The sequence below is a fragment of the Chelonia mydas genome, chromosome 1 (genome assembly GCF_015237465.2).
Source record: "Chelonia mydas isolate rCheMyd1 chromosome 1, rCheMyd1.pri.v2, whole genome shotgun sequence".
Taxonomy (NCBI): domain Eukaryota; kingdom Metazoa; phylum Chordata; order Testudines; family Cheloniidae; genus Chelonia; species Chelonia mydas.
Window position 1 is genome coordinate 300959619 of NC_057849.1, and position 15221 is coordinate 300974839.

The 15221-nt window shown below is 42.1% G+C and overlaps 1 protein-coding gene across 1 annotated transcript in view; it reads left to right on the plus strand.

Annotated features, from left to right (window-relative positions):
* Positions 1-15221, plus strand: part of TES (testin LIM domain protein) — a 43598-nt gene that overhangs the window by 10979 nt on the left and 17398 nt on the right. The window contains exon 2 of the mRNA XM_007070530.4: positions 7850-7935. Coding sequence (XP_007070592.1) covers positions 7850-7935 — 86 coding nt within the window. The remainder of the gene's footprint in view (positions 1-7849; positions 7936-15221) is intronic.

The following is a 15221-nucleotide window of genomic DNA, read 5'->3' on the forward strand; positions in this document are numbered from 1 at the left end:
TTTTTTCCTATGCCCCCTCCCCACCCTCTCAAAGACAAGTACTCAGACTAAAAATCACTAGAATTGAATTGAAAGGTGGATGATGGTTTTGTATTGTGTTATGACCATGGTTATAATTCCCACATCTGACAGCTGGATGTGTATATAGCCAGCAAATACTTGTACAATTTGAATAAACACTACTAGCATTCTTTGACAATTTTAAGATTATGTAAGTCTCCTTAATAGCCTTAGACTTTATCGCTAGGCCGTGTACCAGTGCCTTAATGTTTACATTCTGGCTCTTACATACAACATTCTCTAGCTAAAAATTGTAACAAGTGAATTATTTGACTACTTGTGTACTAATATTTTACGGCTGCAGCCATCTCCATGGTTTATACTGTTGTCTGTGCTGCTATGAGCATCCTCGCTAATGTTCTCCTCCTTAGATACAAACATTTTTCTGGCATCTCTTAATATTGTTAAATGGATTTTTTTTCCCCCCACGATGCTCCTAAATCATAGAAGTGTAGGACTGGAAGGGACCTCAGTAGGTTTAGTCCAGTCCAGTGCACTCAGGGCAGCAATAGTTAGACCATTCCTGACAGGTGTTTGTCTAACCTGTTCTTAAAAACTTCCAATGACTGAGATTCCACAACTTCTCTAGGCAGTATGTTCTAACACTTAACCAGCCTGACAGGAAGTTTTCCCTTATATCTGACCTAAACCTCCCTTGCTGCAATTTAAATCCGTTGCTTATTGTCCTATCCTCAGAGGTTAAGGAGAACGATTTTTCTCCCTCTTCCTTGCAAAGTACCTTTTATGTACTTGAAAACTGTTATGTTCTCCCCCACCCCCCCCAGTCTTCTTTTCTCCAGACTAAACAAAACCCACATTTTTCCAATCTTTCCTCGTAGGTTAAGGTTTCTAGATCTTTGATCAATTTTGTTGCTCCCCTCTGGACTTTCTCCAGTTTTTCCACATCTTTTCTGAAATGTGGTGCCGAGAACTGGACAAAATACTCCATCAACTTTACACTGATAAGGCCTCAGCTGAAGATATTGGGCAGAACTGGACCCAATCTAAATCCTAGGCAAATTTTTTGGTATGTGTTTTATTTTTTTCATACCTTCATAAAACCATTATCCTATTTAGATAGATTACATGCCACAGTTTTATGATTCTACTGGGGGAGGGTGTAACATGATGCTCCTTGTTACACACATAGCTGCCACTAAATTTCATAGTCATTGTCTCAGAAGCCTACACCTACATAGAAAAGCTCTACATCAAGACAGTAACTCTTTCAATTTCTATAAATTGTAGTTAACTTGCAATCATAAGAAATGGAATGTGAAATCTAACAACTCTTATCTGTTGCTGGATTTCATTTCAAATTCCATTTCATCAAGTTTATCTATTGTAAAAGCCAATTCAACAATGAAGGTAAACATAATCACCCAATCAAAATAGCATCAATATGGTATTTCCAGCAGCTGAATCTCTTGTGTGGATTTTATCCTTTGTCCATGTTTTTACACTTTAGACATTCCCTAAACTAAATTAGGGTCTGTCAGTAATCTGTTTTGTTTTGTGTGACTTTTTCCAAAGTGTGGTGGGGTATTGTGGAAAGTCGTCCCCCCCCCCTCCCCCTTTTTGTTGACTCTTCCACATCCATATAGATGAATAGTTGATGCTTGAAGCAGAAGAACTTGTAGTTTTCTGCCAAGCTCCCAAGGACACCTGTATAAAAGAATGAAGGTAAAGTATGTTCCCTCGTGTTTGCATTGAAGACTTGAATAATGTGGATGATTCTTCTCTCTCTCTCAAGAGCAAAATAATGTATCCAAGAATACAGCATATTGAAGATTCTTCCAACATGAAGTATTGCGTACCTTAATGTGACACTTCTCCTTGTGTAGATGCTTTAAGAGTTGAGGAAAAACCTCTGTTTTCATTGGGTTGAGAACTTTGGAGAATGTTTTGTACAACTTCTTAAATTCTGGAAAGATCTGAAAACAATGGAAGTATTTAGGTATCCTTTGTTTCTGGAGATTCTGGAGGTTGACATTTTCATGGAGCTAGTTTAGTTTAGTTTCTGTGATTCATGAGGCAGCCAAATCAAATAGGCCTCACTGGTTCCAGTATAGAAGGTGGCTCTTAAAGGAAGAGAGGCACTCAGGAGTGAGAAAGGAGGCCTTGCAGTAGAAATTCTCTAGAAATGACATTTTAAGTTGTCTTTTCTGCCCTTTACCTCATTCACCTAGCTCTCTTCAGTTAAGCATAAAGGAAAACCAAGAAAAGGTGAGAATTCCGAGTGCTAACCCTTAGATGTGGGTATTATGTTGGGAAGAGGGTGAGACTCTGACTATGCTCCTCTTTAAAGAGACTTCCAAATAGCTTGTGCTAGAATTCTGGTGGACTCTAGAATTTTTATTTGTAATAGAAATTCAGTCAGATTTTAGGTATCTTGACTACATCTCCTCAGATGAGTTACCACTGGATGATCTGTTTTCTTATAATGTGGCTTCCATCTCTTTTTGTACCTAACGTTAGAAGTGATAACTCTTGGGCTTGTATTTCATAAATGTGTTTTAAAAAAAAAAAAAAAAAAAAAAAACCTCATAGTAGTTACAAATGACTTCTTTGTTTCTAGCACTATGCAGCATTAGTCATCCATATTGTGCTAGGTAGGAATAATCACAAACAGCAATGGCAACTGAAAGTGATACTTGATGGTAACATGCTAAGACCTGAAATAAGTTATCACCAAGGCAGGCATGTTAGAATGAATCTGAATCTGGAAAGGTCAGGATGTTTTGTACTCTAACTTCATCCTTTCATTAGTGACTTTGGCTTATAAGCTACAGATTGAATGGTCAGAGACTAAACTGCACTTTTGCTTGTTATGGAGGGACTACTACCTCAACGCTGAGGAACTGGGGAAACAATGTGAGGAAGTGTCCACTGTCCATACTCTTAACTTTGTTTTTAAAACAAACAAACAAAAACAAAAAAAACCACACCTCTATTTTCAGTGTAGTGGCCCTTTTGCAAGTGCTAAAATCTCTTTAAAAATGCTTTCTGCCTGATTTAAAATCATATCTGATAAAAAGGCGGTAGGAAACTCTGAAGATGTCTTTTATGCCAAATTTCAGCCTCGGACTAATATTTGTGGTCTGGTTATAAATTCCTGATAATCCAGGTTAATAGTAGAAATTCAGGGCTGCTATAATATCACACACATGAACAAACTATTAAGTGCTTTGTACAGCCACTGGGGTTGCTAAAAGTTCTGAAATGTATAGATTGTCAGCTGTAACAGTTGGTTCAGCTTGGAATGGAGTAAAGTAGTCTCTTAAGAACATAAGAATGGCCCTCCTGGGTCAGGCCAAAGGTCCATCTAGCCCAGTATCCTGTCTTCCGACAGTGGCCAGTGCCAGGTGCCCCAGAGGGAATTAACAGAACAGGTAATCAAGTGATCTATCCCCGGTCACTCATGCCCAGCTTCTGGCAAACAGAGGCTAGGGACACCATTTCTGCCCATCCTGGCTAATAGCCATTGATGGACCTATCCTCCATGAATTTATCTAGTTCTTTTTTTAACCCTGTTATGGTCTTGGCCTTCACAACATCCTCTGGCAAGGAGTTCCACAAGTTGACTGTGTTGTGTGAAGAAATACTTTTGTTTTAAACCTGCTGCCTATTAATTTCATTTGGTGACCCCTAGTTCTTTTGTTATGAGAAGTATTAAACAACACTTCCTTATCTACTTCTGGTAACACTTGCTTAGCTGTAACCATTTAAAACACTGCCCATGAGTCATGAAAGGAGCATGAAACAAATGTTCATTATATTTATACTATCTTCCATACCCAACCTGTCCCTAAATCAGCAATCTTGTTTGAAATTCCAAATATTTTTAGATAGCTTTCTTAAACATTTTCTTTGACAGCAGTTGACATGAAGAAGCCTTCCTCTGGCAGCATTTCATTTGACCTATCTATCCAATTACTTCCATAATTCCATTTATGGAGAAATTGATTCCATCCTCTTCTCAAACTCTCATTCTCTATTTATGCACATATTCAGTCCACTTTGTTATATTTTTGGATACACTGACAGACTAGTCTGGCATAGAGTAATGGCACCACAAGTCCAACATATTCAGAAGCATGCCATTTTGAGAAGAGGAATGGAGAAAATGCAATGCATTTCATTAGCTTCACTTTCGAATTTGGAGACTGTTTGAATGCACCAAATGTGGTCTGTTCTAGTCAGCTAACGAATATTGACTACAGTTCTGTGTATATAGTCAGTCCTTACTGCTGAAGCAAAAGACACATCTGCTAAATATTCTTTGACTATATTACCTGACACATGCTGGCAAGTGCAGAGTATACATGTGAAGGACAAAACTCTGCAACAATTTTGTTTATGGATGCTAAGTACTATTTTGGGAGATGTAATGAGTAGTTCTACTGTCAACAAAGGCACTGAGTATGACCATATAGTGGGGTAGAGACTAGTGCATTTTTGAACGTGAATGGAAGTTGTAGCTAGACCAATTCAGACTGGAAATAAGGCACACATTTTTAACATTGAGAGTGATTAACCATTGGAACAACTTGCTACTCACTGACAATTTTTAAATTAGGATTGGATCTTTTTCTAAAGTATCTGCTCTAGGAACTATTTTGAGGAAATTCTATGGCCGGTGTTGTACAGGAGGTTAGAGTAGATCATAATAGTCCCTTATGGCCTTGGAACCTGTGAATCTATATGAATTTACAGGCTTAACCTCTTTACAGAAACTTTGGAATTCCCTCTTTGGGGGGGGGCAGGGGCAGAAATGGAGACGGGGTTAAGTATCAAACAACTCAAGCTCTCTAAAGTAACTAGTTCATGAGGATCATAGGCTGTCCCTATCTAACTCTTTCCATATTTTTATCCATAAAATTGCCTCACTACTCCCCAGGTTATATATCCAAAGATCTTATTAACACTTGTTGCCACAGCTGTGCACTGGGAGTTCCTATTGAGTTGCTTGTTCACTAACCCCTAAATCCTTTTCCAAGTCACTGCTTTCCAGAATGCAGTCCCCTATTGTGTAGGTATGAACTTTCATATTTCTGTTTCAATGGGCCCATCTTCCCAAGTGATCCAGATTGCTTTGTATGACTACCCTGTTCTAATAATTATTTATCATTCCACCAATCTGTCATCTGCAGATTGTAACCCCAGCGATTGTTACCCTACTAGAAACACCCTGATTAGATGGTTCCCAATTGTTTGCTTTGAGATCCATTAGCCACTTTATCAATTTAATATATGCTTTATTAATAATGCATAGTGCTAATTTCTTCAGAATGTCATGCAGTACTAAGTCAAATGCCTTACAAAAAGTCTAGGTATATTAAGTCCACACAGTTTCCTTTATCAACCAAACTTCTGATTCTGTTCTTTGTTTGACAAAACCTATCAATCTTATTTTCCATAAAACAAATGCATAATGCAGCCGAGGTTTTGTGAAATATACTAAGGCACCCAGCAAAGTCATGTATTTCCAAACATCTCCCTGCCCTCAGGTTGGCTTGCGAAATCCATTTAAAACTTAAGCTAGGCTGATGTAGAGTCACCTTACCTCCCCATCAGACAGGGGCTAGGATTTGCCCATTAAATAACAATGATCAGTGAGTTTCCCCATCAGCATGTCTTATCCCTGAACCCCAGTTGGAAGGCCCCCTGCAGGGACCTGTTTTAGCCAAGTCAGCTGGATGTTAATTTGTCACACTCTTATTTAATAGAGTAGAATATGATTGAGAGAAGCCCTGTCTCTTAATCCATCATCTTCTAAACATTTGCTGAGCTGGGTTCAGGTTAGCACATCCAGCAAGAGGTAACTGACTGTGCAAACTAGGATCCATCACCTTGAATCTTCAGGGTGACAAAGGTGCAGCCATGATCAAAGGAATGCACCTTTGAAATGCTAGGTTTTTGGGAAAAGTAGGACGGGAAATAGCTTCAGAGCTTTGCATAGGGATGTTAAGTTATGGGGCAGTAGCTAATGGTAGAGGACAAAATATGTCCTCTCCTATACTATGAATGCATGGGAAAAGCCCAAAGACCACCGATCAAAAGAGTTCAAGGGTCATAAGGTGACAAGACACTTGATTGATCTTTCAGCTGCCAGAAATGGCATTTCCTGTGACACTAGCTAGTTTGTTTATTTAGTTCCCTCCTGGAAGGCTTGTTCATCAGTCTAACATAAGTGCAGATTTCTCAATTCCAGATACGTTACTCATCACAAATACTGCAGTAAGAACGACTGTCTCTATCTAAGATGGCACACTGCAACATAAGCTGCTGAGTAATTAATTGGAACTATTAACTAAACCAGCAGTGCTCAAACCGAGAGTCGTGATCCCATTTTAATGGGGTCGCCAGGGCTGGCACAGACTTGGCTGGACCCAGGGCCAAAGCCTGAGCCCCACCACCCAGGACCAAAGCCAGAGCCAGAACCCCACTGCCCAGGGCTGAAGCCAAAGCTCAAGGGCTTCAGCCCTGAGTGGCAGGGCTCAGGTTACAGGCCCTCTGCCTGGGGCTGAAGCCCTTGGGCTTCTGCTTTGCCCCTCCCCCCACCTAGGACATTGGGGCTTGGGCTTTGGCCCAGTCACCCAGGGCAGCTGGGCTCAAGCTTTGGTCCCCCCTTCCTGGGGTCATGTAGTTATTTTTGTTGTCAGAAGGGGGTTGCGGTGCAATGAAGTTTGAGAAACCCTGGACTAAACTATAAAAAGATTTGCTTTGCTTCATTGTTTTAGAGACATAAGAATTACCATATTACAGCTAATCAATAATTTAGTCTAATCTGGTATAGTGGTATTTGACACCACTGCTTTCTTTCTTTCCCCATCAAATATACTGCTGACTATCTGAATTGTGTGTACACACATGCATTCTAGTGGGTGGAGAAGGTGGGTTTTTTTGCACTGTACGAGGATAAGAATTGATGGTCATTGTCGTTCTAGCTAGTGTAAATAGAATTCTGTTCCTTCAAGTGTCTCGTCCTTTTTTGGAATCTTAAACTCCTTAGCAGTAATCTATGTTGGTGATTTCATGAATTACCCTGATACACCCTTTAACTTTTTTGTTAGCTGAAAAAATATATTCAACCTTTTAATTTCACTGCTACATTGCTGTATTATGTGAATAGCAAATATCACTCAATTGTTGGCCTTTATCATACCACTTATTAAACTCTCTCCTGTTCTTCTGCAATCCAAGTTAAATACAAGCCCCTTTTATTCTCTCCATATGAAAACATTCCCCTACTGTTTACTTTCATTGCCCTTCTCTAGATATATTCTGTTTCTATTGTGTCGTAGAAAGGTGGGCCAATGGTAATGATTGAGAACAGAATATGCTACACTCATTGCTACGCTGTTGAGGATGGGATATGCCACACTTTCAGCTATCCAATGGCTAATAACATCTAAGCAATAACCTGCATTATCCTAGTTATGTTGTATTCTTTTAGTCCTGACCTCTGACTGAAGTTAATGCATATAAATGTCTTGAGGGAGTTCTTGACTAGCTTATATCCTTCATTTGAACATATGTACAATTTCAGTGTTTTCTGTATTTACCTTTCAAAACTAGATGAATAGCTTTTATGATTCTGTTCTTGGTTCAATCACTAAAATGTCATCCTCCATAAGTTGTCATTTGATTATTCAAACTTTTGTTCTTTGACACTTAAGACCTCGATCATAAAAGGTAAGGGAAAAATGGAAACTGAGATGCAAAATATAATCTCTTGAAAAATAATTTTAAGTTGCATAAAAGCTTTCACTTTACTTTCTAACAGATGGGGTTAGGTCATGAACAAGGATTTGGTGCACCATGCTTAAAATGCAAGGATAAATGTGAAGGATTTGAACTACACTTCTGGAGGTGAGTACAAGTGTGACTTGGCTAAAATGTAAGGCTTGATCCTAAAAACACTCATGCACATACTTAACTTCTGGGGTACATTAACTCCCCACTTAATAACGTTAAGTGACAGGACGTTTCGATCTTACCTCCCTGCGCAATTACAGAACATGCTTCATTTAAAGTTGTGCAATGCTTCACTATAATGTTGTTTTGGCTGCCTGCTTTGTCCACAGCTGGCAGACCCTGTGGATCAATGCCTTCCTCCTCCTCCTCCCCCCACCTCCTGCCCATGGCAATCAGCTGGCTTGCAGCGTTCAGGAGGGGGGGGGAGGGAGGAGTGAAGACACAGCATGCAGAGTAAAGAGGGAGGAGGGGAGGGAAGAAGAGGCAGGTTAAGAGTGGGGACTTGGGGGAAGGGGTGGAGTGGGCAGGCTGAGGGTTGAGCCCCCCCAAACTTGGTGCTTGCAGAGTAGGGGAAGCTGCCACTGCACAACCTGCTTCTCCTAGCCTACGGCACCTTCAGCCTCCTTGCCTGCCTCATTGTCCCCAGTACCAGTGGGCAGTGCCTGTGTGGGATAAGGCAGGGCCACCTCTCAACTATAGTACTGTACGGCAAAAAAAAGTTTCCCTGGAACCTAACTCCCCCATTTACATTCATTCTTATGGGAAATTGGATTAGCTTAACATTGTTTCACTTAGTCGCATTTTTTAGGAACATAACTACAAGGTTAAGGGAGGAGTTACTGTATAAGTAATGCTGTTGTCTTCAGTGAGACTACTCAAATGCTTCATTGTTAAAGCATATGCTCAAGTGTTTACAGGATTAGGGCCACAATTTGGCAGGTACTTGAGCTGCACCTAGTAGAGCTGTGAAATAATAGGTTTTTTTTTGGGGGGGGGGGGGGCCCTGCTGGCTATTCTTTAAAACCAAATAATTGTTCATTAAATTTTGAAATGAAAGCCTTTTTGAATGGAAAAACCAGAACTCAGCTGGAACAATTTTTGGTAAAGTCAGCACAAACTCACCAAAAATTCAGGTCAAGCAAAACATTTTAACTGGGTGTAGCGAAGTCGAGACTCACTAGTGCGGCACCTCCTGCTGGTTGTCTTGGGAATTAGCTCTCCAGCATACAGAGCGCCTCCTCCTGGCCAGTGTCTCACCTGCCGCTGGCCCCGTGTCCCTCCCAGACGCTGGTGCCCTTTACCTTGGGGTGCTGCCCCCAGCAGTAACCCACAATCTGGGTCTCCCCTCCCAGGGGAACCCCCAACCCTCTATCCCCACCTTGCCTCAGTGGCTACTGCTAGTCATCATCTAGCCCCCGCTCACTGGGGCACACTACAGTCTGTGAACCACTCATCACTAGCAAGTGGGGTTTGGACCTGCTGCCTTTTCCTGCAGCCCAGCACCTCTCTTTAGGCCTTGAACAAGGCCTGGAGCTCCCTAGCTCCTCTTGCCTTTCCCTAGTACTTCTCTACCTCTGGTACCCTGATCCCAGGCAGCTAGATCCTTCTCTTTCCATCACTAGAGAGAGACTCACTTAGCTCCTAGCTCACAGCCCTTTTATAGGGCCAGCTGTGGCCTGATTGGGGCATGGCCCCAGTTGTGGCTGCTCCCCAAGTCAGCCTAGCCTTTTTTCTCTAGGAGTGGGGTAACTGCCCCACTGCACTGGGGAAGAAAGAATTTTGGATGAAAAAATTCACTCCGCTCTAGTGCCTAGCTTCAAGTACTTGAGTTGTCTTCAACATGGATTATTGGATTACTTTTTGTGTTTAAAAGTTAGGTGCATACTTAAGAATCTTGCTGAATCAAGGCAATAAATAGGAACTCCGTTCCTCTATTTTATACAATGAGATGTGGGGGGAAAAAACACTTTGTTTTGATAACAAAATGTGTTGTGCCCCTGCTTCCAACAAAATACATAAGCATTTGTCTGAGCTGTAGTTAAAATGATTTTAATTTACGTTGAAATTGAGTTAATGTTTGTGGAGTCTTATACAATTGCTAACTTGACTTTTGCTATATTAAAGTAATTTATTTGAAATATTGCTTGAACTCGGATGGTATGCTGTTCCTGAATCCAAGATTGGCTATGACCTCTATCTTCTGTGTAATAAACAGATAGCGGCTCGTTAGTGCTTTATGGGGCTTTGCATAGAATTAGTATTCTGTAAGGTTGTGAGTGGTTTTTTTGTTTTGTTTTGTTTTTTAATGAGCAGGAGAACTTTCACTTCTCCCATATTGTCATTTCCACCATCCACGCCCACCCACCAGAGTCTGGGTTCTGCTAAAGCCTGACTACACTTCAATTTTACTAGTATAACATTGTCAGCTAGGAATGTGGGTTTTTCTTAACTGAAATAGTTATACTGTAAAAGCCCTAGTTTGGACACAGAATACCAGTCTTGCATCAATATAGTTTAGTCTACTTCTTGAACTGAAATAAGCTATGTTAGTATAAGCACTTTTATACTATATAACTGCATCATGCTGGGTTAGGTGTGCAACTCTGACTATACCAGTACAGTTAAAGCAGCAAAACTCTCTAGGGTAGACACATTCTGCTGCAGCAGAGAGTAAACTCAATCTGTTGGATTCTGGATCCACACTAGGATTTTACCAGTATAACTATTTCAGTGTATTGCCCCGAACTACTGATCCATCCTTCTTGCTTCACTTTTAAGACCATTCAAGAGTAGTCTATAAAGGGAATCATGTTGTATAAATGGGTACCGAAGAAAAAAAAAAAATAAAGTCCAGATTTTGCTGATAAAGGAAATGCAGACCTATGAGTATGTGTTGCAGCAGTTCATCAGTCAGGAGGAGGTAACGCACCTGAAAATGGATTCAGTTGATCATACTAGTTTGAAATAAAAATGCTCATATTTTAAATAGGATGTAATCACAAATGGACAAAACCTTAACCCAATCAGCTTTTTCATTTATGTTAACTAGTAAATTCAAGGTTCTCTCTTCACTGAGACAAGAGAATGTGGGTAACAGGTGTGGCGAGGATTGCAGTCTGAGTTGCTGTTAAGGTCGGGAGGCTTAAATGAGATCTCTAAACTCAATCATTCTGTTTTATTCTGCTTGGATGTTTTTAACATCTGTCTGCTCTACTGTCTGATTACATTCTGCATGATACCAGTGTAGCACTACCCTCTACTGGATGGAATTGAATCTGCTCTCCCAGTGTTTCAGTTTTAATTGGTTTCAGAGTAGCAGCCGTATTAGTCTGGATCCGCAAAAAGAAAAGGAGGACTTGTGGCACGTTCGAGACTAACCAATTTATTTGAGCATAAGCTTTCGTGAGCTACAGCTCACTTCATTGGATGCATTCAGTGGCTTCCCTTCATTTCTTGTACAAGGGTTCCCAAACTTTTTGCTATGTAACCCCATTTTAATTAATTCCTCCCAGGACCCCAGACACCATGGAGGACACCATTCTTGAAGAGCAAAATGGCATCCCTCCACACATGACCTTGGATGCCCATACTGTGAGGTCATGCCACATGGATGATGTCATATTGCTCTACAAAATGGCATCTTTTTCACAGTGTGACCTTGTATGTGTGGTGTGTGCAAGGTCACGCTGTGTGGAGGATGCCATTTTGTAGAGCAAAATGGTGTTCTCCATGCATCGTGACCTCACGCGCACCATACATAAGAGGTCACGCTGTGAAGAGTAAAATGGTATCATCCACACACTAGGGATTGCAGCGACCCCCAACTGCTGATGGTACAACCACAGTTTGGAAACCCCTGCTGTAGTGTCAGGCCTGAAAACAATATAACACGCTTGAAAGAGCTGCTGGGGATTCTCCTTATGTTTTTGTGAAAGACCTCATAGGCTTTTTCTGGAGAACAAGATTGAGAGTTGTATGGCTAGCTGGTGGCAGGTCATTTCCCTTCTTTGGAACAGACCAGGTTTGGAAACTATAAGCCTCTTTCTATCCAAAGCACAGGATGGCTTGGAAGACAGAGGTGGAAAGGATCTGTCATAAATAGGGCCTCATGTATGGTGTGATTATGAAGTCATGTAACTACAGGTTATTTTTGAATTGCTACAGAACTATTTGAAAGTCTAAGCTTTTTAAAAAAAACTGTCTAGGCTTCAAGGTCATAACTATGTGTAAGTCAATGTCTACAATGTAGTGGTGTCTGCAAATAGCCTACAACAATACTGAGTGGCAGGGATGCACCCACTTCTTCTCGGTGGGGTATTAATACTGTAGTCTTAAGACTTCAGAATTGTCCACAACACTTATTTTTCTCTGAGCAGTTTAGCATTATCAGGCTAATTGTTTTGGGTTTGTTTTGTTTTTGTTGTGGCATTTCTGAACCACTATCACCGTCAGGGTTTTTCTTTTTAAGAGATCTATTAAAAACCATAGGTAAAATAAAGACTTAAAAACTGTTAAAATAAGGCAGCATGGAATCTACTGTTCAAATTAAAGTATGAGGTGAATTGATCATAGACTTATTCCTGCAGGGTTTTGCTACTACTGGAAGTCAAGGAAACTGTGTTGAAATGCAGACTTCTATAAACTTGGCAAAACCTCCCTGTAAGGGGGGGGAAAAAACTTTATACACTGACCAGCATTGTCTAATATTAATCTTCTACAGCACTGCTTCTCAACCAGGGGTGTGGGGTCATGAACATGTTTCAGGAGGTCTGCCAAGGCTTGGGCTTCAGCCTCGGGTGGGAAGATTTGGGGAGGAAGCACTATCTCAACCCCCAGCTCACCCCAGGAGGCCACCCAGCCTGTTTGGTTTGCGGAGGGGTGCAACCAAAAATTTCAAAATTACTGCAGAAGAAAGATCTCCCCCTGCTATCAGAAGGGATTGCCTCACAGCCATTGACTCCACGAGCAGGCAGCAACTAGCCAAGGAGACACACCACTGCTCTGTCCTGTTACATCAGCATTTCAGGGAGCAGGGCCAAATGGAAGGCAGAAATCGGCGGGAGGAGGGCATTTGGCCTCACGTGCCCCACCCTCATGTGTTGCCTCTGGTTGGGGGTCTGCAGGTTTGTCTATTCATGTTTTTGGAGTCCCTGGGTAAAAAAAGTTTGAGAACCACTGTCTTAAGGCTTGTCTGCACTGGCAATTTACAGCGCTGCAACTTTCTCGCTCAGGGGTGTGGAACCCCACCCCCACCCCCGTACTGTAGAGTAGCCTTTACAGTATGATTAGATACACTCTCATCTAGTGGGAAAGTAAGACTGGAGTAATGTAACGTAACCTATTACAAGTAGCGGGGAATGTTCTGACTTGCCCTTTGAAATGCAGTCTGAGAATTCACAATGCTGTGTGACTACCAAAAGATGCTAATAGCCTGCCACGTTCACAAAAACACTATTTGGGACGAGTACTTTCCTCAAAGTCATGTAACCCTTCAGCACCTGGGTGGGAAATATGGTGGCTTAAGCCACATTTCATATCTTCCCTCATTCTGGGGCCAAAAGGCAGGTCCTTAGGCGCATCTTGCAGCGGCACTGAGGATGCTTTAAATTGCACTGGCTCCAAGGGGCTATACCAGTAGAAGGGGGACTTTAGGATTTCCTTCGAGACCTTTTCCACTCTGCTTATCCAGAACACCTCATCCAGTTCTAGGAGAACATTTCATCTTGTTTTCTGGTAACTCAGGTTACTTTATTAGGCATGTAACAGCTCTATGCCCACATTGGACGGGTCCAGACGTGGGGCTTGCATACAAGGTGATGCCATAATACCAAATCATGTGTCACACTGCACCGTTTATGTATATTTTTCCTAGCTACGAACATCTATTCTTGAATCTAAGTGGTTTGGACACTGGGCAGATTGTGTGATAATTGCTTATGTCCTTGCCTTATCTACTTTCAAGCGTATCAGTTCAGGGTGTTCTCATTTATCTCAACTAGCCTGAAAACACTATCTCTAGCACACAGCCTGTCACACCCTTGTTTACAGTCTAATCTTGCACTCAAGTTTACTCATTTACTCAGCAAGATCTACACCTACAGGGGGAAGAGGTGTGGAGTACCTGTATTCCCTTTATACTGAGGGCCAGGACCCTGAGATTTAGGGCTGTTAAACCAAACATGTGCTAGTGAGGGGAAGGGGAGGGCATGCTACGGAACTCTTTTCCCCTTACTCAACACATTTATTGCTCCTATGTAGTACAGTGGATATGGAACTCTTCTTGGGCAGCTGAATCTGCCAGCTTTATGTTTGCTCTGTGCCAGGAGCCAGCACAAAGGGGATGTGGTAAAGACCAGGATGTGGCCCAGAGTTGTATTAATAGGTTGGCTGTCTCAACTTCTTCAATCCCCCCTTTCCCTCCACCTCATCCTAACACACACATCCAGGCAGGGGGAAGGTGAGGGCAAAGGCGCTGAACCTGACCTCCATGAACTTTTAATTTGTTCTGAGTTAATAAACCCATCCCCTGAGAGTAGAAGAGAGGGGAAACCGCTTTCCACAACCTGTAGATCTGGTGGGAAGTATAGGAAAGAAGCTGATTTTCATTCCCCACGCCTCCACCCCCAAACATACACACTGTAAGTGCTGCTGCCAGCTCAAGAATCAGAATCGTAGGGTTGGAAGAGACCTCAGGAGGTCATCTAGGCCAACCCATGCTCAAGGCAGGACCAACCCCAACTAAATCACCCCAGCCAGGGCTTTGTCAAGCCCGGCCTTAAAAACCTCTGAGGATGGAGTTTCCACCACCTCACTATATAAACCATTCCAGTGCTTCACCACCCTCCTAGTGAAATAGTGTTTCCTAATATCCAACCTAGACCTCCCCCTCTGCAACTTGAGACCATTGCACCTTGTTCTGTCATCTGCCACCACTGAGAACAGCCTAGCTCCATCCTCTTTGGAACCCCCCTTCAAATAGTTGAAGGCTGCTATCAAATGCCCCCTCACTCTTCTTCTGCAGACTAAATAAGCCCAGTTCCCTCAGCCTTTCCTCATAAGTAATGTACAACAGCACCCTAATGATTTTCATTGCCCTCCACTGGATTCTCTCCCATTTGTCCACATCCTTTCTGTAATGGGGGGGCCTAAAACTGGGCACAATACTCCAGATGTGGCCTCACCCATGCCGAATAGAGGGGAATAATCCCTTCTCTCACTCTGCTGGCAGTGCTTCTCCTAATGCAGCCCAATATGCCGTTAGCCTTCTTGGCAACAAGGGCACAGTGTTGACTCATATCCAGCTTCTCGTCCACTGTAATCCCCAGGTCCTTTTCTGAAGAACTGCCGCTTAGTCAGTTGGTCCCCAGCCTGTAGCTGTGCATGGGATTCTTCCGTCCTAA